This window comes from Trichechus manatus, unplaced genomic scaffold (assembly GCF_000243295.1).
Source record: "Trichechus manatus latirostris isolate Lorelei unplaced genomic scaffold, TriManLat1.0 scaffold00046, whole genome shotgun sequence".
NCBI lineage: Eukaryota > Metazoa > Chordata > Mammalia > Sirenia > Trichechidae > Trichechus > Trichechus manatus.
The window spans coordinates 9727372-9752633 of NW_004443982.1; the positions used below are offsets into that span (position 1 = coordinate 9727372).

At 40.3% G+C, this 25262-nt stretch overlaps 1 protein-coding gene across 1 annotated transcript in view; it reads left to right on the top strand.

Annotated features, from left to right (window-relative positions):
• Window positions 1-25262, top strand: part of EFHC2 (EF-hand domain containing 2) — a 237807-nt gene that overhangs the window by 136831 nt on the left and 75714 nt on the right. The window contains exons 10-12 of the mRNA XM_023731842.1: window positions 6315-6457; window positions 9075-9271; window positions 12143-12273. Of these exons, the coding sequence (XP_023587610.1) occupies window positions 6315-6457; window positions 9075-9271; window positions 12143-12273 (471 nt within the window). The remainder of the gene's footprint in view (window positions 1-6314; window positions 6458-9074; window positions 9272-12142; window positions 12274-25262) is intronic.

The window sequence follows — 25262 nt, forward strand, 5'->3', positions numbered from 1 at the left end:
GTCTTTTCCCCATTTGATGGACTTTGGGCCCTTGTCGAAGATCAGGTGACCGTAGGTGGTTGGATTTACATCTGGGTTCTCAATTCTGTTCCATTGGTCACTGTATTTGTCGTTGTGGAGTTTACCTTTCTTGCCACAGAAACTGTAATCACCACATTGTATAGTAATTACTCATTTATGTAATTATGGTCACCCCCTAGACCAAGAGCTCCTTGAGGGCAAGGTATGGCTGTATTGCTTCCCTAGAGCTAGAACACTGCTGTCTATCTACTTGGGGCTCAATGAATATTTTCTCCAATAAGGGAAAGAATGGATGAATAAGTGAATAAATATAATAAACACTCACTCTCCCAGTTGTTAGTGACGGCTAAAAGAAACAGAAGACTTCCCACCAGGAAGATTATTATCTCAGGGTTGTACTATTAATAGCATCCAAAAGTTCATTGTTTAGTCTTAATCTCTGACTTGTTTTGGACATTATCCGTGTGCTATCTCCATAAGTCATGTTTTCCTCTTTAATTTTTTTCTCCATCAATAAAAATAACCTTTTGTATCTCTACCAACCACAAGATTCTATTGTTGTTGTTGTTAGGTGCCGTTGAGTTGGTTCCGATTCATAGTGACCCTATGTATAATAGAACGAAACAGTGCCTGGTCCTGTGCCATCCTCACAGTCATTGCTATGTTTGAGCACACTGTTGCAGCCACTCTGTCAGTCCATCTCGTTGAGGGTCTCCGTCTTTTTTGCTGACCCTCTACTTTACCAAGCAAGATGCCCTTCTCCAGGGACTGCTCCCTCCTGATAACATGTCCAGAGTTCATGAGATGAAGTCTCACCATCCTCCCTTCTAAGGAGCATTCTGGCTGTACTTATAAGACAAATTTGTTCATTCTTCTGGCAGTCCCTAGTATATTCAGTATTCTTCACCAACAGCATAATTCAAAGGCATCAATTCTTCTTTGGTCTTCCTTATTGACTGTCCAGTTTTTGCATGCATATGAGGTGATTAAAAATGCCATGGCTTGGATCAGGCACACCTTAGTCCTCAAGATAACATCTTTGCTTTTTAACATGTTAAAGAGGTATTTTGCAGCAGACTTACTCAATGCAGTATGTCGTCTGATTTCTTGACTGCTTCTTCCATGGGCATTGGTTGTGGATCCAAGTAAAATGAAATCCTGACAACTTTAATATTTTTTCCATTTATCATGATGTTGCTGATTGGCCCAGTTGTGAGGATTTTTGTTTTCTTTATGTTAAAAGTATAATCCAAACTGAATGTTGTAGTCTTCGATCTTCATCAGTAAGTGCTTCAAGTCCTCTTCACTTTCAGCAGGCAAGGTTGTGTCATCTGAAATCCTTCCTCCAATCCTGATGCTATGTTCTTCTTCATATAGTCCAGCTTCTCAGATTATTTGGTCAGTAATATTTTTTTAAAAAAATATTTGCTCATACAGATTGAATAAGTATGGTGAAAGGATACAACCCTGATGCACACCTTTCCTAATTTTAGACCATGCGGTATCCCCTTGTTCTGTTCGAACAACTGCCTCTTGGTCTATGTACCGGTGTCTCATGAGCACAATTAAGTGTTCTGGAATTCCCATTCTTTGCAATGTTATCCATAATTTGTTATGATTCACACAGTCGAATGGCTTTGCATAGTCAATAAAACACAGATAAACATCTTTCTGGTATTCTCTGCTTTCAGCCAAGATTTATCTGACATCAGCAATGATATCCCTCATTCCATGTCTTCTTCTGAATCTGACTTAAATTTCTGGCAGTTCCCTCTTGATGTACCGCTGTAACCGTTTTTCAGTTATCTTCAGCATAATTTTGCTTGTATGTGATATTAATGATATTATTTGATAATTTCCACATTCCGTTGGATCACCTTTCTTTGGAATGGGCACATATATATATCTCTTCCAGTCGATTGGCCAGGTAACTGTCTTCTAAATTTCTTGGTATAGACAAGTGAGCACTTCCAGTGTTGCATCCATTTGTTGAAACATCTCAACTGGTATTCCATCAATTCCTGAAGCCTTGTTTTTTGCCAATGCCTTCAGTGCAGCTTGGACTTCTTCCTTCACTACCATTGGTTCTTGATCATATGCTACCTCCTGAAATATTTGAACATCAACCAATTATTTCCAGTACAGTGTCTACGTGTATTCCTTCCATCTTCTTTTAATGCTTCCTGAGTCATTCAATTTTTTTGCCTATAGAATCCTTTAGTATTGGAACTTAAGGCTCGAGGTTTCCAGTAGGTATATAGCCCTGGGTGAGCCATTCATTTTCTTCTTTAACAAATACTTACAGAGTACCTAATGTGTGTCAATCAGTGATTAGATGCTCGGAATACATCACTGAACAAAATGGACACAAAAGCCTACCCTTTTAGAACTTACATTCTAGTTGGGAGAGGCAGACAATAAACGATAAAGATAATATCTAAGTAAGTTTTATAGTATATAAAAGGTTTTAAGTACTATGGAAAAATAAAGAAGGTATTAAGTTGTTATGAAAAAAAAGAAAGGTGAACTGCAGGTGGAGGATGAGGAACACAGGTTTTAATTTTAAATAGTGTGTTTAGGGTAGATGTTACTGAGGAGGGGAAGCGTGGTCCAGGCAGAGGAAACAGTCTGTGCAAAGACCCAGAGCAAGGAGCTTGCTTGGGATGTGTGAGGAACAGCAAGATGGCTAAGATAGATAGAGTAGAGAGGTAAGGGGCGGAGTAGACAGAGATGAAATAAGGGAGTGAATGGGAGTTCAAATCACATAGGGCCTTATAGACCATTATAAGGACTCTTTTGGCCTTCAGTGATAAGGGGGCCATTGGGAGATTTCAGAAGAGGAGTAACTTGATCTGATTAACATTTTAAAAGACTCACTCCAGACACAGTGTTGCCAATAGACTGTAGAAGGTCAGTGGTGGAAGTAAAGACCAGTTAAGAGGCTACTGCAGTGTGATCTAGGAGAAAAGTTATGGTGACTTGATCCGGGTGAGTGCAATGGAAGTGATGGGAAGTAGATTCTGGAAATATTTTGAAGGTAGAGCCAGTAGGATTTCCTGAAAGATTGGATATGAAGTGTGAACCAAAAGAGGAGTCAAGGATGACCCCCAGGGCTTTGGCCTGAGCAGCTAGAAGGGTGGAGTTGCCATCCACTAAGACAGGGAAGACTATAAGTAGAGTAGGTTTGGGGACAAGAGCAGAAGTTCAGTTTTGGAATAGGTTTTGAGATATCTATTAGATACCCAGTGTAGATATCGAGTAGGAAGTTGGATATATGAGTCTGGGCTTCAGGAGCAAGGTCTGAGCTAGAGATAGAAATAAAGAAGTCATTAGCATATAGATGGTATTTAAAACCATGATATCCAATTGTATTAAAGCCTTGACTGGGTGAAATCACCAAGGAAGTGAATATACTTAGGAGGATTACCAAGGAATAAGCCCTGGGATACCCTAAACAAACAGGTTGGGGAAAAGAGGAGGAACCCACAAAGGAAACTGAAAAGGAGCACCCAGGGAAGTAGGAGCAAAACCAAGAGAATATGAGATCCTGAAAGCCAAGTGAACAGGAGTATCATAGAAGAAGGTGTGATTATTTGTACCAGTTGTTGCTGATTGGTCAGGTCAGATGCAGACAAGGAATTAACCATTGGAATGGACGTTGTGGAGATCAGTGTTAACCTTGACAAGAGCAGTTTAGGTGGAACAAACCTAATGGAAGTGGGTTTAAGAAAGAATGAAAGGAGAATAATTAGAGACAGTGATTATAGATAACTCTAGGCTATGTGTAGAAAAAATTAAGACATGGCTCCTAGCCCTAGGAATTTAGAATTTTGGGGGGACAATGGGAATAAACACATTACTAAACCAAACCAAACAAAACAAAATAGACCAGCCAAGAGTACAAGTCTATACAGGGCTAAATTGGGTGTGACAGATTATAGTGGGTACCAGAGATTTGAGTAGGGCAGCCACGGTAAGAAGAGTTCTACTCATTGGTGCCCAAATGGATGGACAAGACTCTGGGCAGGCAAAGGGCAAGATGAAGGTGTGCCCTGGGGGAAGAGTAAAGACCAAGTGAAGACCTGAAAGCAGAAAGGAGCAGAGCATGGGGCTGTAAATGAAGTGGCTGGTGTGACTTGAGCAGAAGGATGTATTATAGGTGATCATGAAAAACAGTTGTATGTATGTGTGGTTCGATGTTTAGAGAAGTTTGATAATTAGTTTATTAGTCAAGGAAATATCTCAAGACACTTGCAGTATTTCTCAGTGTGTTGTGGGGATGACCTCATCAGAATCTCCTGGGGGTGCTTATTAAAAATGCAGGAAGATACAAGCTAACCACTGAGTCCAGATCTCTGGGGATGGGACTCTGGATCTGTTTATTTAACAAGTTCCCCAGGTGACTTTTATACACGCTAACGTTTGTGAGCTGCTAGCCTAAAGACTTTGTTTAGGTAGATTATATTTCTGGTTGCCAAGATCTCCAAAACACTAAAATTAGGTTAAAACGTGGTAGATGAAACATGTAGAGATTTACATATAACATATATACTTATAAATTTATGTGAGTTCTAAGAAGTTAAATTTGCAGTAGTATTCATTTGGCCTGAGGTTAGACCTCAATTGAATTGTTTCAGGCATCTGTAAAAGTTATGACTCTTTCATGAGAACAGATTACCAAATCTGTTCATTACTTACAAATCCAATTATATGTCAGAGAAGATGGTAGACTAGGTAGAGCTGCCCCTAGCACTATATGAGGTCTCTCTGAGGCCTGAGAAACTCAGAACAAAGACAACAGAGCTATGCAGATCTGGCTGTTTTTTTGCCTGGGCTTCCCTGGGGCTGGAGTTCCTGGGTGGTGCAAACGGTTAATGCTCTGGGCTACTAACCAAAAGGTTGGAGGTTCAAGTCCACCAAGAGGTTCCTTGGAAGAAAGGCCTGATGATTTACTTCTGAAAAAGTATTCATTGAAAATCCTATGGAGCACAGACCTACTCTGACACACATGGGGTTGCCATGAGTCGAAATCCACTCAACGGCAACTGGTTCCCTGGGGCTAGCTTTCCAAATTGCTGTTCTTAATCTCCCATGAGGACTCAAGCTGGGAATCTTGACACCATCCTTTTTCAGCCCTGCTTCCTTGAACAATCAAGAAAGGGGCAGAGAAAAATGCTTTCTACCTTTGCAAATCAGAAATACTTGTTTTTGTTAGTTTGTTTTTGTTTTCCCCATCGCTTTCCAGCTAACATTTTCCAAAATGAATTTCAGCATAGTAGAGTCTGCGAATGAGGACTTCTCTCCTTAGAGTTGTATCAAGGAAGTGTTGGATGTGGTTAATTTTACTGTGCACCTCCCTGGGGTAATGATTTTGATTATTGAAGATCTACCTAAGGGTCTACTATTTGTTGCTATGTCCACATTTCACTGGCTGATATCAGCAGGCATGTTTCTGCTGACAGACCATCAGTTACTTTCTTTAGTGACCAGGCAGTCAACTTTGGGAACTAGAATTTGATCCCATCTTCAGTCTACCAGACTATTCTATTCATGCATAGAATTCTATGCACAAATTCTAATCTATACAGATCTTATAACAACTTTCTTCAATTATTTATTGAGTGCTTGTAATTACAAAGTGTTACATTAGGTATCAGTTAATAAGACACAGTCCTTGCCCTTGGAGAACAGACTTTGGCCTCTTATAATATGAGTAAGAAGTGCTGTAAAAAAGGCAGGTCTATAATATTTTTTAGAGCATTTGAAAGATTAAAGTTAATTTTGCCCTTGAGGGGAGATGGGGGGATACAGGGGAACTCAGAGAGGAGAGGATGTGGTCCAGAAGGCAGGAAAGAAATGGGCATGCGTAAGTGACTGGTGAAAGGGGAAGATGGCTCCAGGCACAAGAACAGCACACACTCTGGAATACTTCAGCAATGGGGACTAGTTTTCTTTCTGACATGAGTGTTGTGACTGTTGACTAGACTTGTGATTAGAGACGAACAAGCCTTGATTGTAGCTGATATGAGCAGAGTGTTTGGCATTTGTTTTGGGTAAATTTTCTCAGTGTTACCTAGGACATGGAAAATAATACAAGATATTTTAATAAGTTGAGAAAGATCCTCAGTATATAGACTTAGAACCTTAATAAGCAGACGGCTAAACTCTTTCACTTGGGAGAGTTTATGCCACTATCTTAAAACCATGGCATACGTTTTGCAGGTTTTCTTACATACGTAAGGTGTGGAAGATTACTTGTGTAATGCTGTAACCCTCATTTCTCTTCCATTTAGCTATGGCTACATAAGCTATGCACTTCGATTTTTTGCAAAGCTAATCACGCACAAATGTGCTGACGTGGACAGGATGTTCGTTATTTCATATTTTCTCAGCGATAACACAATGTCAGTGTTTGAACTTACAGAGAGGAATTCAGGTAAGTGACATACCTCTCATAGGATTTTCTTTGGAACATTTACTGTCTCTTCATTTTTAAAATTAGAGACTGTGATCTGACTTTATAGCCTACATGATCTAAGATAGTGACTTTCAATTTTTTTAAAACTAATAGAGTTATTTTTACAAAGATCTCTTAAATGAAAACCCAAACATATAAAATGGTAAAACAGGGACAGTTTTGGTTGGCTCAGGGCTGGGGAACCCAGAGCATCTCCTTTTCGCCAATATCCCCTTTCCCTGTGGCCTCTGAGGCACCTCTGTGGAATCCAAGGTCTTCAAAATCATGTCCTGGCTGCCACCAGTTCCACTCACATCCAGCAAGACAAGAGGAAGTCTATATTCTTAATAGTCCTGATTGTAATTTTTTTGCTTGACTATAAGACAGTCATCCCAGATAAACACATTTAATTTTCAGGGCTCATCTTCCTCTGGTCCTTTGGTCTGTTGAGACTGTTACCAAGATTCTAGTGCACAGGCCTACACAATGCCTCTCTGCAGTGTGCTGATACATGGCCATGTCTGAGGGGAGCCATAGATTTTTCACGTACCAATTTATGGACCTACAGAGCTCTGTTCTCTGTCCCAACCCACTTAACACTATGTGTGCTGAATACACAAATTTGGGGGGAAAAAAAAGCCCTGGTTTGGAACGTTTGCCATTTTCCATGGTGTAAAACCCCAGTCTTGGCCAGTTTCAAGCTACCAATGGTTTAACAACCAGCTTACAAAATCGCTGAAAATTTATCAACTCTCATGAGTTAGTATGAGCCACTCAGCCCACCAATGAATAATAAATAATTTGTGTAACTAAGTCAGGCTCCACAGTGATTTGTATAATGGATCAAATATTAAAATATGAAATTGGATAGGCATGAATATAACATCATGCTCTTAAAGGTCAAGAAAAATAAACTCTATAAATCTAGAATGGGGAAGATGTGGCCAAGCAAATTGCAACAAAGGATGATTGTAGTCAACTATGAGCTTCATAGTAATAACAGCAGCCATTATGGAATATCTACTGTTGTCCTTATAAGAACTTTATGAAGTTAAATTTTATGTTAGTCCAGGTCCTCTGAGAAGCAAATGCCAAGATGAGATTAAATGTACAAGAGATTTATTTGGGAAAATGCTGGTGAGGGAAAATGTGGAAGGAGCCTGAGGAGGCCATCAGACTGCAATGCAGGTCTGACTCCTATGAAGGACAGAGGGAGGGAAGGAAGGAAGGAAGGGAGGGAAGGAGGGAAGGAGGGAGGGAGGGAGGGAGGGAGGGTGAGGTCTTAGACTGTGGTGAAATTCTAAGAAAGTTTCAGCAAGGCTGATGGATAGTCTTAGAACCAGAGTCACTAGTTGAAGACACTCCTGTCTTGCGGGAATGGGCCTGCCTTCATATCCCTACCTTGCTCAGTCATTCGTTATCAGCACAGCCTATGGGAAACATGACCTCAGCGCAAACTTGGGGATGAATTTTAGAATGCAGCAGCTGGAACCCTCTGTCAATTATACAATTATGTTCTCCATAATAAACAATCTGAGAGACACATTTTTATGGTCCCCACACATTTTATTCCCATTTTACCAATGAGAGTTCAAAAGGTTCAGAGAGATCAAATAACTCCTAATGATTATCTAATAAGCAAATGACGGAGCCAGGATGAAATCCAGCTCTATTTGGTGTCACAGCCTATGTTGTTCCATCTCCTGTGTTTTCTGAATGTGGTAGGAGGAGTGTGATGAAGCTGACCACAAAAGCTAATCTGGTATATCAGATTATATTCATAGGTCTGTAAATTTCAGTTCAATATCAGTTAGAAGATACTGGAGTCCTGTGTTTAACTCAGGAGGTCAAAAAACTATACCCAGAAGAAAGCTGATGAAATGGTGAAAATTCTAGAAAGTAAGAAATATGAGGCATTCCTAAAAGAAGCAAAGATCATTTACCTATGGTGAGGAAGACTTAAGGGGACTCCCATAGTTATCTTCAAACACTTAAGTAGCTCCTTTACAGAAGTAGGTCATTTTATACTTAATCTGTATGTCAGATTAAGCATAAGACATCATCTGGAACAAAGAGGTGGGAATAAGCTCAGATAAGGAATTTCTAACTGGTTCTGTTCAAGCATGCTCTATAGATGAGTGTCTTCCAGATGTTCCACATTACTGGTGCACTTCTGGGCATATAGCATGGACCTGATAGGTGTTTATTGGATTAGGGAGCGAGTAGGGAGAGGAAAGAAAAGGCTGGAATGCCGTACCACTTTTTTTCTTTAGCACACTCCCCTAGGAAGTCTTATTTCTTTATCCACTGCCTTATTCTTCTCTTAAGTCTGAGAATGAAGGGATGGTTGCACAACATGATGAATGTAATTAATGTCACTGAATTATACATGTAAAAAATGTTGAAATGGCAAATGGTTTTTTGTATATACATATATACTTACCACAATTAAAATATTTAAAAAAGAATGATAGGCAGTATGAGTTCACAGATAAGTCATACAGTCTTTGTTTGAGGATGAAGTAACTATAAAGGCAAGTCAAACTATTTTCTTAAAAATAAAGGCTACTCATTAACTTTTCTCTTTTTTTGATAGGAACTACTGGTGGGAAGTTCTTACGAAGAGCTCGTGTCAAGAGGCCTGGACAAGAAGTCTTTAAAAGTGAACTATCAGAATATATCCAACCCGAGGAGCTGTATGTTGGAGCTAGAGTGAACGTGAATGGCTACATATTCCATTTGCTCAATGCTGATGAATATACCTTAAACTACATGGAGAAAAATTTAAGTAGGGTGAGGTTACTTTGTGGAATTCTTGACTTGCCACTCCACACTATGCACTCTTTGTTTTTCTTCCTCTGGTGCCTTTTCTTCTTCCTCTTGCTGCTGGTTTTACATTGTGCATTCACACATGTGGGCATGAATAATGGATCAGCACAACTTGGCCCTGGGTCTTGCCACAGAGGCCAGGCCTTGTCTACTCTGTTTACACATTGGATTCTCCGCTGCCCAGCATCACAGATTCCAGGCACAGGCAGGAGGCAGGCCCCGCATTGAATCAAGTTTCCTGGGTTTTCTGCTGATGCTGACAATGTTTTCAGAAAGAAATTCAACAACTATAGGAGAGGAAGAAAATCTGGCGATACACACTGTACCATCCCAGTTAATTGGCACAGGCCAGCAGAGAAGACTGAGACCTGAACAAACAGAGCCCCAAGGGGACCCAATAGTTGCTGTGGTTGCAACTTCCCATAACAGTAGCCACCTGAGGTCTAAATAAGAATTCAAGGAGAAATTGGCAACAGTGAGCTCAAAGAGTTTGGCCTAAAGCTCTTTATTTAAGATGGCAGATGGATACTGTTACTGAAAGCACTATTATGGTAGTGCTGTTCAGTAAAAATAACACATTGATAAAATCTTGATATTAAATGTGGTTTAGTGCAGTGTGCAAACATGTTTATTTGGGAATTGTTGCCCACTATTTGAAAATCTATCTGGAAAAAATTTATTTGGACAGTTCACCTATAAGTAATGATATTTATGTACCATTTATATACATGCAGTACCAGTGCCATCTCATATATAAAATTCTTGGGATTAAGTTGCTAAGATCAGTCTGTGTATACCACATCATCTGTGTCAGTTTGAGTTCTCTTAGAAGGAGTTGCTGAAATAGAATTAGACATGCAAAAGATATATTAGGAAAATACCTGTAAAGGATAAAGGGGGAGAAAGAGTAGGAGTAGGCAGGGAGAGCCTTCAGTCCAGGATGCAGGTCTGCCCCCTATGAAAGGAGAGAGGAAAAGAAGGAGGGTAGGGTAGGAAGAGCCTCAGGCTGCCGTGCATCTCTGAGGAAGTCTTTGCCAGGCCATTGCAGAGTCCCAGAGCAAAGGCTGCCCATCTGAGAAGTCCCACGTCAGGCAGGAGTGACCCAGCTCTAGTACCCAACTATTAGCTGGAAACAGCCTGGGAAGAGCGTGCGTGGCCTTGGCACGAATTCTTTGTGGACCCCCAAGGTGCTGTACCTGGGATCTGATGACTAACAATGCCCTCCTCAGTGAGTTCTCTCTGGAAGGGAGGTCTGGGCGGTGCCCCTGTGCCTACCTCACCATCTTTCCATTTGTAGTGTTAGGAATTCAGGCTGTTGTAAAATCGTGATCTGGTGTCTATTAAAAAACACTGAATTCAGGTATGAGGCTAGTAATAGGGCAGTTATGATTTCTGGAGGCCAGTAGGACTGGTTTGGAAACCTGACTCTATGCTTACTAGCTGAGGGACCTTAGAAAACTATCTTCTTTGAATTTCAATTTCCTCATCTTTAAAATGGGAGTAAAAACAGTTCATATCTCATAGAGTTGCTATGACAATTAGATGTGATAACACATGTGCTTAGCAATGTGTGGCCTCTAGCAAGCTCAATCAGTGTAGCTATTTTAAATTAGGGTTCTATTTCCAAACAGAGAGAACACTTATACCTTACTATCAAATATATGGAGCATGAATATAATTTTTTTAAGATATAAAGGGCTTTTCTCCCTTCAGAAAGATAAAAGCAGGGCAGGACATTGTCCAGTATCAGCATCCCAAGTGAAAACTGCATTATTTTAAAACTACTCTGAAAAGTACATTCTAAGCAGAGAAAAATTCATATACTCTTTATTATCAGTCTGAGGAGTTGTTTAAAAAGAGCTAATAGATCCTATCATGGCAATAGATAAAAGGAAATGCAAAAGGGGGGGGGGCGGTGGTTAGAGGACTGCAGTAGGTGCCGAACCACCTGGATCATTTTCTGATAGAAGAGAGAGAGCTTTATACTTTATACTAAATTACCATTAATGTTTTTATTTTCAAATTCAGTCTTTTCATTTTTTATCTCTTGGCTGTGATTATTTACATCATTGCACTTTACTGGATTGAATAAGATGTGTGTTTATTAAGTTGAACACCTACTCACAAGGTGGGGGAAAGGAGCAGTGGGCGGCCCAGGGATGAACGTGAGGGGATTACAGTGGGTGTATGCATCTTTGACATATAGCCTTGCCATGATTAGTGCATCACCTGCTGGCCAACATTTCCAAGAAGCCCGCTATAAATAACTGGAGAAAATGGGAGTCTACTTATCCAATTTGAATCCCCATTCTCTCCAGTAGGGTCTCCCAACATATTGGGACAATGTCCTAGGGTTGTAGGAGGAGGCTAGGGTGGAAAGAGGGCTTGTTTGCTGATTCCTGTGTAGCTTGCAGTCCCTTGGACTCATTTCTCTCCGCTCTGGGGCCTATGCTAATGCCGACTGTTGTCCAGCCTTAACTGATCCCAAGCTAGTCATGTCTTCACAGTGTTGGTCCCTTTAGGAAGACATGTAGGCTAATTTTCAGGTTCACAGTGTGAAGTCTTATGCTGAACATCAGAAAGATCGGGCTCCCTAGGTCTCAAAAAAAAAAAACAAACACACCAAACAAACCTGTTGCTGTTGAGTTGATTCATACTCATAGCGACCCTATAGGACGGAGTAGAACTGCCCCATAGAGTTTCCAAGGAGTCGCTGGTGGATTTAACCTGCTGACCTTTTGGTTAGCACTGAGCTCTTAACCACAGCACCACCAGGGCTCCACGTAAGTCTCAGGCATGTTTTAATATGTCTCTCCTTTCCTCTTCCCCTTCTAGTTTCCATTCAGCAACATTGAACTTATCCTAGAAAAGCTGAAGGAAGAAAAACCAAAATCTAGAGAGGTCAAGCTGGCATTTACAGCTGCTGACTCTATGGGCACAAAGGTGCTGGATTATAATGCATTCAGGTAAGCAGTCTTCTGCTAGCAATAATCTGTTTTCCCCTCAAAAAACAAAAGAACAGTTTATTCCCACTTAATTTAATACATGCTTTTTATTAGGGATTGACATTTCTTTGCATTTGTATTACTTTGTGATCACATTTTGCTCTTTAATATTCCAGTAAATTTTGTACATTTGCATATGAAAGAAGTTTATAGGTGAGAACCCAGAGACAAAGTCATAGAAAGGCAGTCAGTCACATTGTCTTGTGAATCATTGTGTTGAAGGACCAGGAAAATGCCAGGAATGGGACATCTGAGTGAGAAAGGAGGGAAAAAATACAGCTAGGAGCACCCTTCCAAAATCTGGGAAATGAAAGAGGGACATCTCCCTAGGAATGTGATTAAGTTGGAAGAGAGCATAAGCTTTACTGATTGTCAGAGAAAACGTGATGTCATAGTTTCCTAGTCCTGCTGGAACAGAAATACCGAAGTGGGTGGCTTTAAAGAACAGATATTTATTTTCTCACAGTTCTGGAGGCTAAAAGTCCAAATCAGGGTCTCGGCCATGTTGATTCCTTCTGTGGATCTCTCTCCTAGTTTCTGGTGACTGCTGGCATTTCTTTGCTTGTAGATGATCCTCACATGTTGTCTGTCTTTCCCTGTGTATATGTCTTTGTGTCTATTCTACTCTTTTTATAACTCAGAAGTGATTAGGTTTAGGACCCACCCTAAGTGGTATGACCTCGTTTACTTTTACAGACAGGGTCATATTTATAGGTACAGGGTTAGGATTTCATCATATATTTTTTTTGGGGAGGACACAATTCAAATTCAATCCATGTATGCTCACACACACGTGTATTTTGAAAGACATTAAAAATGTAGGAATCAAAAAATATGGTGACAGAAGTTAGAAATCTTATAAGAAATCATGGACAATAGAGATTTTCCTTAAGGTAAAGCTGAATTCTGGGATTGTCCAGTGGCTGACCTGGGCAAATTTCCAAACAGCAGAAACACAGGGAAATTCAAAATCAGGGTCTAGTACAATTGTGAGAGTCCTTAGCCTGAAAACAAAGTGAATGGAGTGTTCAGGCAAATGTAAATTAAATCTTGGCTGGGAGACAAAGGGGACTTTCTCTTTAGGCTGAGAATTCTGGCTCTTGAGAACAATAGTGGCTGAAAGCTATACAGTAACTGCGGCTTGATGCAGTCAAGATGTGGGCTGCCACATGAGAAGGTGAGCCCAGGAGAGGGCAGCAGGGAGGTCCTGCCAGCTTTGTTTCTAGAGTTGCCTTGCATCAGTACTTGGTGACCTGGAGCCCAACATTAGGCCCAGAGTGTCGTCCCAAGAGCTTATTTGGTGTTTTAACAGAGCTCTTTTGTGTCTCCAAAATGTTCTTTGGAGAGAAGCAGTCAGAGGACATATTTTTATTGCTTAGAATTCCCAGCCTTCTGGGATCAGTAAGAATTTCTAGTTTTCTGTTATTGTTCATAGTAGCACACATGTTCGTGGCCTTTTAGAAAAGAAAGGGAGACAAAGTAAAGAGCAAAGACAATTGCTTAGGCCATGGACTAATGGAAAGCAGTGGAGGAGCAAACAAGAAATTTCCATCAGAAACGAGGGAGTGGTTTTGTTTTATTATTTTGTGTCCTTTTACCAAAGCAGTCATTCTCCCAACACTGTATCACAGTTCATTGGAAACACTTTAGTGAGTTTATGGGGCTTTCTGGGAAGCACTTAGGCCAGGAAGGAGATCCAAGGAGGAAAAGTTGCGCTGCAAATAGAGGCCTGACCCTAACTGTGGGTGGACTAAGTGGTCGCCACACAGTGGGATTGGAGGGGTGGCCTCAAGGCTCTGCCTGCTTAAAAAGAACCGTTTCCTGGCTGTTATGCCCTCTCCTGGCCAGAAATTCCTTAAGATGAAAAACAGATCAGATCACACCTGGCTGGAAAACCCTTCAGTGGTTAGCCATTGTCCTTACAATAACATCTGAACAGTTCACTGCAGCCTACAGGGGGTCGAGTGATGTGACTCTGTTTATGTTTTCAGTGTCATCACTTCTTTTTCTCCAGCCCTATACCCTGGCCTCACTGGCTGTCTTTTAGTTTCTCAAACACATCAAGCTCTTTCCTGCCTCCAAGCCTGTGCACCCATGGTCCCTTCTGCCTGGAATACCATGCCACCTTCCTTTTCATGGCAAGCTCTAGGACGCATCTTAAATATTACTTCTAGGTTAGTTCTTTTTGGACTATCCTACCTAAAGTAGATCACCCACTGTTATTCTTATCCCCTGGTTTTTCTTCTTTTTTTTTTCCACAACACTTAGCATAACCTGCAGTTTTATTTAGATATCTGTTTACTTGCTTTGTGTTTGTGTGTGTGTATGTTTGTGGGTGTCTTTTTCTGCTACAGTGTGAACTATGAGGGCAAGTACCCTGAGTGTCTTGTTCATTGCAGTATCCCCAGCACCTGGCGCTGGGATCAGTACATATACCTATTTACTGAATGAAATAATGGGCTGCTAGAATGGGACTCTTGGGAGTCCCTGGGTGGTGCAAACAGTCAGTGTGCTTGGCTGCTAACTGTAAGGTTGGTGGTTTCAGTCTACCCAGCAGTGCCTTGGAAGAAAGGCCTGGCAATCTGCTGCTGAAAAATCAGCTATTGAAAACCCTATGGAGCATTGTTCTACTCTGACACACATGGGCTTGCCATGAGTAGGAGTCAGCTCGATAGCTACTGGTTTAGGATTACTCTTGGAGGTTCTGGTTTGGAGGTGGGACATTGTCTCCAGATAATAGTTAGGATGTCCTGGTTCATGAAACATGCTCAGTATGGTTACTGAGCCTCCTGTGCTTAGGGCTCCTCTTCTGTGCTTGGCCCACAGACATGAGTCCCCAGCACGTGGTCTTAAACCCTCTTTTTTGCTCTTCACACTCTTCCGTTGGCAAAGGAAAAGCAACATCACACCCTAATTTAATTCTCTGCTTGGCCCTTTTACCAGCTAATATTTTTATTTCTTTTACTTATGTGTGTATATATTTACATATATTCTGGCTCCCCTCACCAGAATGTAAACTCGTTGAGGGCAGGAACCTTTCCTCTCTTGTCTTCTGCTTTAGCCTTTTCACTTACCACCAGTTGCTGTTGAGTCGACTGTGACTCATGGAGACCCCATGAGTGTTGGAGTAGAACTGTGCTCCATGGGGTTTTCAGTGACTGTTTTTTCAGAAGTAGATCACCAGACCTTTCTTTTGAGGTGCTTCTGGGTAGACTTGAACCTCCAACCTTTTGGCTAGCAGCCAAGAACATTAACCATTTGCACCACCCAGGGACTCCATCACTTATCACAGTGTTTGGGAAATTGTTGTTATTGTTGTTAGGTGCCATCAAGTGGATTCCAACTTATAGTAACCCTGGTGGTGTAGTGGTTAAGTGTTCGACTGCTAACTGAATGGTCGGCAGTTAGAATCCACGAGCCACTCCTTGGAAACCCTACGGGACAATTCTACTCTGTCCTATAGGGTCGCTGTGAGTCGGAATCGACTCAGCCCCAACAGGTTGGCAAGTAGTAGGATATTAATCAATGTAGTTGAATGGATACTTTGTATCTAGCCATGGGTGCTTTGGCTGTGACCTGGAAAATGCTATTTCTGTACTAGTTCCTCAAACTCAGACCTTTCTCCTGAACTGTGTAGGCTTGGCTATATGAATACCTCTGGACATCTCTCCCTTGGATGTTTCTTAGGCTATCTCTTAGGTCTCCAAACTGACCTCATTCTCTTCCTCCATAAAGTTGTAGCTGGGGACTCTTTACACTTGTCCTCAGCGCCCTAGCCAGGGGTCTGCCTAGTCTCTCCCCTCTTCCCTACCTTTATCTCTCCTCACTCACCCCTTGGGATTACACTTCTTAAACTATCTCTGGAAACTTTCCCTTTCTCTCCATTCCCAGCTTCACTGTCTCAATTCACTGTTTCCTTAAACTCTCACGGGAGCTACATAACTGATCTCCTTTTCTTAACTCGCATTCTCCCAAGTTTTGCTACAGTAGCCTTCTGGACAGCTGATCATGTCGTTTCTCAGCTCTAAACCCCCATTTGCCCCCCATCACCTCCAGGACAAATCCCAACCTCTCAGTCTATCATGTGAGTCCAGTCATGATCTGACCCTTGCCTACCTCTCTCCCCTTATTTCCATCTCATTAGAAGAAGACTTTTGTAGAAGCCACCACCATTTTTTGAGCACTTACTATGGGCCAGGCACCATGCTCAATGCTTTACTCACATTGTCCACTGCTAGCCACCCACTCCGTGTCGAGTCATTGCTCTTTACTTCCCTGTCACCATGATTAGCTCCTGCCAAGTGCAATAAATAGATGTCTGTTGAATAATTTAATGAATGGTCCTAGTTCTCAAGGAACATTCTGTCTAAAGTTTGCAGCAAACAAATAATTGATTATCTTGCACCAGGGGAGGACTATCTTCCTCTAACTGTAGAAGAATCAGGGAAAGCTAGGCCTGACCCCTACTAGCTGAGTGACTTGGGCAACTCACTTCCCTGACCTGCACCTCACTTTTTTTTCTTGTATAATGGTCTTTAAGGTTAATGCATTGAAATATGGACTTCTGAGTTGAGGCAGGCAGAGGCAGGATTGTGGCATAAGCCCATGGACATCACATCTCTGGCCCTGACTTTTTCTCCGGAGATACTTGGTACTCTCATTGTACACCTGGGGCCTCAGAGCCCAGGCTGGCTGCTCTGGGTAGTGGTTCAAGCCTCGGGCATCCCCTTCATCCTCTCAGAGATTTACACCTCCTCCCAGGGAGACTTGTGAGGGCAGGAGCTAATAAACTACCTCAGCATAAGGTGCCCTAGTTGACAGTGGATTAATGTGTACAGGTGGACTCCCTGTGGCATTTGCCAAAGACTTGTCCCCACAGCTCCGATGGGCCAGGTGGACATCAGGAGAGAGGAGGTAGATTGGATAGGGAACATTTCTCTTTTGCCTTGTGGGGATCACTAGTTCTGCCTCTAGGCTGGACCTGTTTCTCTGTGATCCTCTTCACAGGCTCTCATGTTTGCTTATCAGAGCTGCTAGTTGTTATCCAAGAGTCTGCTGAAAGCCTTGCTCAAAGGCTTGGGATGCCTGACTGGCAGATTTCAGCACAGAGCAGGGCCGGGACTAGGCTTGGCAGGGCAAGTATTTTGTACAATTGGGAACATGGGCAGGATGAGGCTTCCTGCTGTGGGCCTGGACTCTGAACCACAGGCAGCAGCAGCAAGGGCCCAGTGCCAGGGAAAACGTGGTCAGTCCCTCCCTCAGGCTGCTTCCCTGAGTCCTTGATCTACCCATCAGCAATGGCACCCGTCACTATGTAGCTTGCATTTATTTTGATTGTGTGCTTGTCCCTTCTCCCCACCTGGGCGAAGCTCTTAGAGGACAGGGCCTGGTGCCTTTCCCAGATATTTCCAGTACCCAATGAACCCTCAGTGAATGCAGTGAATTATGAAACAATTCTCCCTAGACCCTCATGACCAATTGCAGGGTAGTAGTTTTCCTGTGAACATCCATGTAATAAATTCCTCCTAAGACTTAGAACCATGAGAAAATGTTCTTGCTTGAGAAGCTAAAATTCTTCCTGAGGGATGTAGTATAATATAAATAGATCAGATCACTGGTTTTGGACTTGGCAGACCTGGATCCAGATCTCAGCTCTGCCATTTACTAGCTTGGTGGCCTTGGGTAAGTTGCTGAATAATTTGTTCATCTATAAAATGAGGATAATAATACCTACTACGTAGGGCTGTTGTGATGAATCCATTTGGTAATGTATGTAGAGTTCTTGTCATAGTACACTGCCTAGTGCATAGTGGACACTCAGAAAATGAAAGCTCTTCATCACAACAGTTGCAACCTGGTGTCACTGAAAATAGTAATAGGAATCTATGAGCTGGTTTTGTTATTTAAATAAACTATACATTTACTCATGATAAGGTCATTCAAAACATTCTTTAATAAATGAGGTTGAAAGATAAACTCTTTAAAAACTGGGAGGCCATGAAGGTGGAAAGTGGTAAACATCATCATTGGTAGACAAAGGCTGGGAAACATTGACATTATCCACCCTGTTACTGTCCTTTTCTTCAAGGAAGCAGATTGTAAATTTAGTGCTTAGAACATTGTAATGATCTCATACTGATTTATCTGGAACAATTATTTCTCCCTTTATATGGGTTTACTCTATCTTTATTTGAGCCACATTTTTAGTGTTTTTATCATACACTAACCTCTTTTAAGGAAGCAACTAGTCTATATGAACGAAACCAAAACCAAAACCAAATACTAAGAGCATTCAAACATATGTTCTTGTTATAAACCAGATAGACACTTCAACAGTGTTCGTTGCATCTCTCTGAGATGGGAACCTCAGCATACATTTTTGAAAACAGCATTTTGAACCTTCCTTAAAAGCATTAAGAATAAATAGTCTGATGTAGAAAGCATGCTGGCCTGGGAATCAAAAAACTGAGAGCTCTCATTTGATTCTGTCACTGCCTGATGGTGTTGCTTGTATTGGTGAGGACTTAGTTTTAAGAAACAGAATCCTGTCTGGCTGGTTAAATAGAATAGGAATGTATTAAAAGGATCCTGGGTGGTTCACAGAGTCTTTGGGAGGGCTGGAGACACATGAGGCTAAGCTCTAGGAACAGTGCCCAGAACTGGGCTGTAGAACTTATCTGATGAGAAAATGGCCTCTGGTACCACCCGCACCACCCACGACTAATCACTACATTTTTACTGCTGCCAAGAACTCGATTTTACTGCAGCCATTACTACCACCACTTTGGACAGCCTTGCATCCTTTGCCACCCCTGAAAGCTAGACCCCTCTGACACCAAACATAGTCCATACCGACCTGATTTCCTCTTGTTGATCCCTGCGAAATCAGTCTTAGGAAGCTTCCCTGGTTACAACCAGTATAGAACCAACCAGGTGGAGCCTGGGTTACCTTGTATGTGTTCTAACTGCAAAGAAGCCTGGGAAATTGAGCTCTGACTTTCATGTTGGGGTGGTAGGAATCATAATGGGGGAATTTCCCCAAATGTAGAAAGGCTATTCAAAAGACACCCTTTTCATTTGTCATGACTGTTGTAGGGACAGCAAATTCAAACCAGCATGAGCCAGGCAGGTAACACAACTATATGTAGACATTTGGAACTAAACTACTTGTTTGTAATCAAGCCAAGCAAAACATCCACTTAGGTTTAGCCCTGTGAAAATACTGTTCTGACCCACCAAGCAGCTAAATAAGGTACAAAGTCCCTCCTCTAAACTCTGCTACTTTTGCAATCTCTGACAAACCTTTCTGAGTTTAAATTGTCTTAAATGAAGGTATTGGATTAGATTCAGGTTCATAGATTGAAAGCTTGCAATTGTATTTTGTTTGGCTTTCATAATGTTTTTAAAATTAGGAGTTTAAACATAAAAATCTATATCTCTGGCACCTCTTAAAAAATAGAAACTGGGCCTACAATTCCCCGTGGCAACAATCAATTGGGGTGAGTGGCAGCTGTCCTCCTTAGATAGAGCCTGTTCTTTGCATTTCTTCCAAGTCTCCACAACTCCTTATTGTCTTACACTAAGCCACTTGCTCTCATTATCTTACTTGCCTTACCCAGGTATTTGACTAGGTGACCCTTGAATTAGACCATTATAAGATCGTTTCCAGCTATAAAGTTCCATTATTTTGTTACCCTAGGTATTGTGGAAATAGGCATTTAGGAATCACTGTATAAATAGCCTAAAACAGAACTGAAGGCTGATTTTTAAGTTAGAACTTGAGTATGATTGTGTACCTCGAAAATCTAAGAGACTCAGTTCTAAAAGGGTTAGATGTAATAAGAGTATTCAGGAAAGTAGCTAAAGGCTATATAAAAAGCAATAGCTTTACTTTATACCACCAATAACCAGTTAGGGAATGTTATACTGTTAGGAGATACTGTTCACTGTAGCAACACAATTTATAAAATACCTGGGAATAAGTTGAACAAGAAATGTGTAAGACTAAAATGAATAAAATTTCAACCTTATGAAATCTCTGAGTGGGAACACAATATTGTAAAAATTCTGGTCTGTCCAAATTAACCTGTAGATTTAAAGCAATTCCAACCAGAATTACAACTTGGGTTTTTGTTGTTGCTGTTGTTAGATTTGTATTTGCTTTGCAGGATTAGGGGAGAGAAATGGACTCATTGATTATAAGAACCATCAAGAAGAGTAAGGGATTGAAAATATCCAAGAAAATGTTAGAAAAGAACAATATTAAAATCTAGATACTAGAATTTACATAATCTAAAGACATTTAAAAACATCATAATATACTGGCACAGGAATAAACCAGAATATCAATGAAATAGAATGTGGAGTCAATGGAAGATCTATTTTTATTGATTTTAGTACAGGGTATGGAGAGCATTTCAAATCAATGGAGAAAGAATGGATTATTAATAAAGATTTTGAAGACAATTAATTGGGAAACATTTTTATTTTGTGGTGGAGCACAGTTTCCAAAAACCATAAAGGAAAGCTTGACTGTATTGACAACAGTAAAATTTTATATTTCTCTTTAGCAAAAGATACCATAAACAAACTTTTAAAAGACAAGGGACAGACTGAGAGAAAGTGTTCACAACCAGTATAGAACCAGAGGATTAACAGTCAGGATTTATGAAGAACCCCTATAAAATCAACAAACCAAAGGAGGTTAAGGACAGGAACAGACAATTCATAGAAAAAATACAAATAGCCTTTAAACAATAAAAAGATGCCCAATGATGGTGCAAACTGAGGCAACAATGAAATACAATTTCCACCTATTATATTGGCAACATTTTTAAAGGATAATATGACGGACTGTACATGAACATGTGGGATAACAGGTACTTATATTTTCTATTGATAGGAGTTAAAGTTGGATCAGCATTTCTGGAGGACAATTGACAGTATTTGTCTAATGTTTAGACCCTTTTGCCTTGTAATTGCACTTTTAGAAATTTTTCATTCAGAACAATTTTGACAAGTGGACTGATATGGATATATGTGTGTGTGCAATATTTATTGCAGAAAACTTTTGTAATAGCAAATATTTGGAAAAATCAAGTGTGCAACAATATGGAAATAGTTGAATACATTCTATTGCATACATTTAAGATAGTACTGTTTGGCCGTTAAAAAGAATGGAAACTGAAATAAAAAATGTTCAGTGCTCTTTTCCTGGGCTTTTAGGCTTTATTTGTCTGAGTTTTATTTAACTCCCTGGGATTTGGGGGTTATTTGTTGCTACAGCATTACTTAGCTAAATCCTGACCAATATATTGAACATTCCTTCAGATATGCATATTTGCTATTATAAAGTTTTCTGCAATAAATATTGCATGCACACATATATAGTACTATTTAGCCATTAGAAAAAATTCGCTAAGTAATGCTGCAGTAACAAACAATCCTCAAAATCTAGGGAGTTAAATCAACAAAGATTTCTCTTTTCTTGCTCACTCTATATATACATTTGGTTGTCAGGGCAACTTCTTTCATAGTAGTCACTTAGGGGCTGAAACTGACAGAGCAACCACACCTTGAATGTTGTCAGTCTCCGTGCCAGAGGAGAAGAGAACTTGGGAGGGTCTAGCACAGCAAATGCTCAGCTGGGAAGCAATACATGTCATTTACCCTCTCAGATGATTAGCTAATGTTAGTCACATGGCCTCACCAGTATGCTCAGAAGATAGAGGGAAACCAGATATTGGTGAACAGCATTAATGGCTACCATATCTATGTCCTGCTGTTTTGTAGATAAAGCAAATTTCTGTATAATATGCTCTTACTTATGCCAAAACTGTAGAAGTTATCTGCATATATATACTTGCCTAAATATTTCACGGATCGTGTATGCTTTGAAGAAATTCTAGCAGGCTCCACACCATGCTGTTAATACAGTATGCCTCAGTCTTCGATTTTTTTTTATAAGGATCAATTTAAAAAATCAAAACAAACAAATAAAACCCAGACAAAAAAAATACCAAAAAGCCTAGGAAAAGAGCACTGAACATTTTTTATTTCAGTTTCCAGAAGGAGCTAATGGCAGATGCTGGCAGGATGTTGTGAGCAAAAACGTCAAGAGGATCAGAATCATAGGGCAGGGCATGAATTGTTAAACTTGATGGTCTACTCTGATTATTGATTAGAGTCGAATAATGTTAGTGTACTTACTTCAAATTCTTATATTATGGGCCAGAACATTTTATATTAATGTTAGAAAATTCTAGAGCTTTCAAATTAAATTTGGTGGTGGAATAGTTTTCATAATTTTCAAATTATTATTAAATTAACAACAGAGTTTTACTCATTAGTAATATTTCTTTTTTATCTTTTTTAATATATCCAGAGTCGGTAGTGATACCATCCTTCTCATTCCTGATATAGGTAATTTCTGTATTCTTTCTTTTTTCTTGATCACTGTGGCTAGAGATTTATAAATTTTACTGATCTTCCCAAAAAAGCAGCTGTGGTGTTATTTTCTCAATTATTTTTCAGATTTCTATCTCATTGATTTCTACTCTGATATTATTTCCTTTGTTCTTCTTAAATTTGGTTTAATTTGTTCTTTTTCTATTTACTTAAGGTGGAAGCTGAGGTCATTGATTTTTTTTTCTTTATTGTTGTAGTTTAAATGAAGTTTACATTTCAAGTTAGTCTCCCATACCAAAATTTATACATACATTGTTATGTGAGCCTAATTGCTCTCCCCATACTGTGACAGCACACTCCTTCTTTCCACCCGATTCCCCACGTCTATTCAACCAGCTCCTAACCCTCTCTGCCTTCCCATCTCACCTCTGGACAGAAGCTGCCCGTTTAGTCTCTTGTATCTACTTGAGCTAAGAGGCACACTCCTCATGAATATCCCTTTATGTCCCACAGTCCGGTCCAATCCCTGTCTGAAGAGTTGGCCTCGGAAATTGTTTTAGTTGTGGGCTGATAGAGAATCCGGTGCCATGCTTTCCAGGGTTCCTTCAGTCTCATTCAAAACACTAAGTCTGGTCTTCTTACTAGAATTTTAGTTCTGCACCCCACTTTTCTCCTGCTCCATCAGGGACTCTCTGATGTGTTCCCTATCAGGGTGGTCATTGGTGGTAGCCAGGCACCATCTAGTTCTTCTGGTCTCAGGTTGATGAAGTCTCTGGTTTATGTGGCCCTTTCTGTGTCTTGGGCTAATACTTTCCTTGTGTCTTAGGTGTTCTTCAGTCTCCTTTATTCCAGGTGGTTGAGATCAACTAATGCATCTTAGATGGCTGCTTGCAAGCTTTTAAGACCCCAGACACCACTCAACAAAGTAGGATGCAGAACATTTTCTTAGTAAGCTTTGTTATGCCAGTTGACCTAGATGTCCCCTGAAAGCATGGTCCCCAGACCCCTACCCCTGCTACTCTGTCCCTCAAAGTGTTTGATTGTATTCAAGAAACTTCTTAGCTTTGGTTTAGTCCATTTGTGCTGACTTCCCCTGTAGTGTGTGCTGTCCTTCCCTTCACCTAAGATAATTCTTATCTACTATCTAGTTAGTAAATAACCCTCCCCATCCTCGTAACCATCAAAGAATGTTTTCTTCCGTGTTTAACCCTTTCCTTGAGTTCTTATAATAATGGTCTTACACAATATTTGTCCTTCTGTGACTGACTAAATTCACTCAGCATAATGCCCTCCAGCTTCCTCCATGTTATGTTTCACAGCTTCATCACTGTTCTTTATCATTGTGTAATATTCCATTGTGTGGATGTACCATAATTTGTTTATCCATTCATCCGTTGATGGGCACCTAGGTTGTTTCCAACATTTTACTATTGTGAACAGTGCTTCAATGAACATGGGTGTGCATATATCTATTCATGTGATGGCTCTTATTTCTCTAGGATATATTCCAAGGAGTGAGATAGCTAGATCATATGGTACTTCTATTTGTAGCTTTTTAAGGAAGCACCAAATCCATTTCCAAAGTGGTTGTACCATTTTACATTCCTACCAGTAGAGTATAAGTGTTCCAGTCTCTCCACAACTTCTCCAACATTTATTATTTTGTGTTTTTTGAATTAATGCTAACCTTGTTGGATGAAATATCTCATTGTAGTTTTGATCTGTATTTCCCTAATGGCTAATGATCGTGAGCATTTCTTCATGTGTCTGTTAGCCACCTGAGTATTTTATTTGGCAAAGTGCCTATTCATGTCCTTTGCCCATTTTTTAATTGGGTTATTTGTCTTTTTGTTATTGAGATCTTGCAGTATCTTGAAGATTTTAGAGATTAGATGCTAATCAGATTTGTCATAGCCAAAATTTTTTTCCCAGTCCATAGGTTGTTTTTTGACTCTTTTGGTGAAGTCTTTTGATGAGCATAAGTGTTTGATTTTTAGGAGCTCCCATTTATCTAGTCTCTCTTCTGGAGCTTGTGCATTGTTACTTATGGTTCGTGTTGTGTTTATGCCATGTATTAGGGCTCCTAGCGTTGTCCTTATTTTTTCTTCCATGATGTTTACCATTTTTGATTTTATATATAAGTCTTTGATCCATTTTGAGTTAGTTTTTGTGCATGGTATGAGGTATGGGTCTTGTTTCAGTTTATCCAGTTATGCTAGTACCATATCTTTTCCCAAGTTAACAGACTTTGGGCCTTTGTCAAATATCAGGTGCTCATAGGTGGATGAATTTATTTCTGGATTCTCAATTCTGTTCCATTGGTCTATGTATCTATTGTACCAGTACCAGGCTGTTTTGACTACTGTGGCGGTATAATCGGTTCTAAAATCAGGTAGTGTGCGGCTTCCCACATTGTTCTTCTTCTTGAGGAATGCTTTACTTATCTGGGGCCTCTTCCCTTTCCATATGAAGTTGGTGAATAGTTTCTCCATCTCATTAAAGAATGTTGTTGGTATTTGGATGAGGATTGCATTGTATCTGTA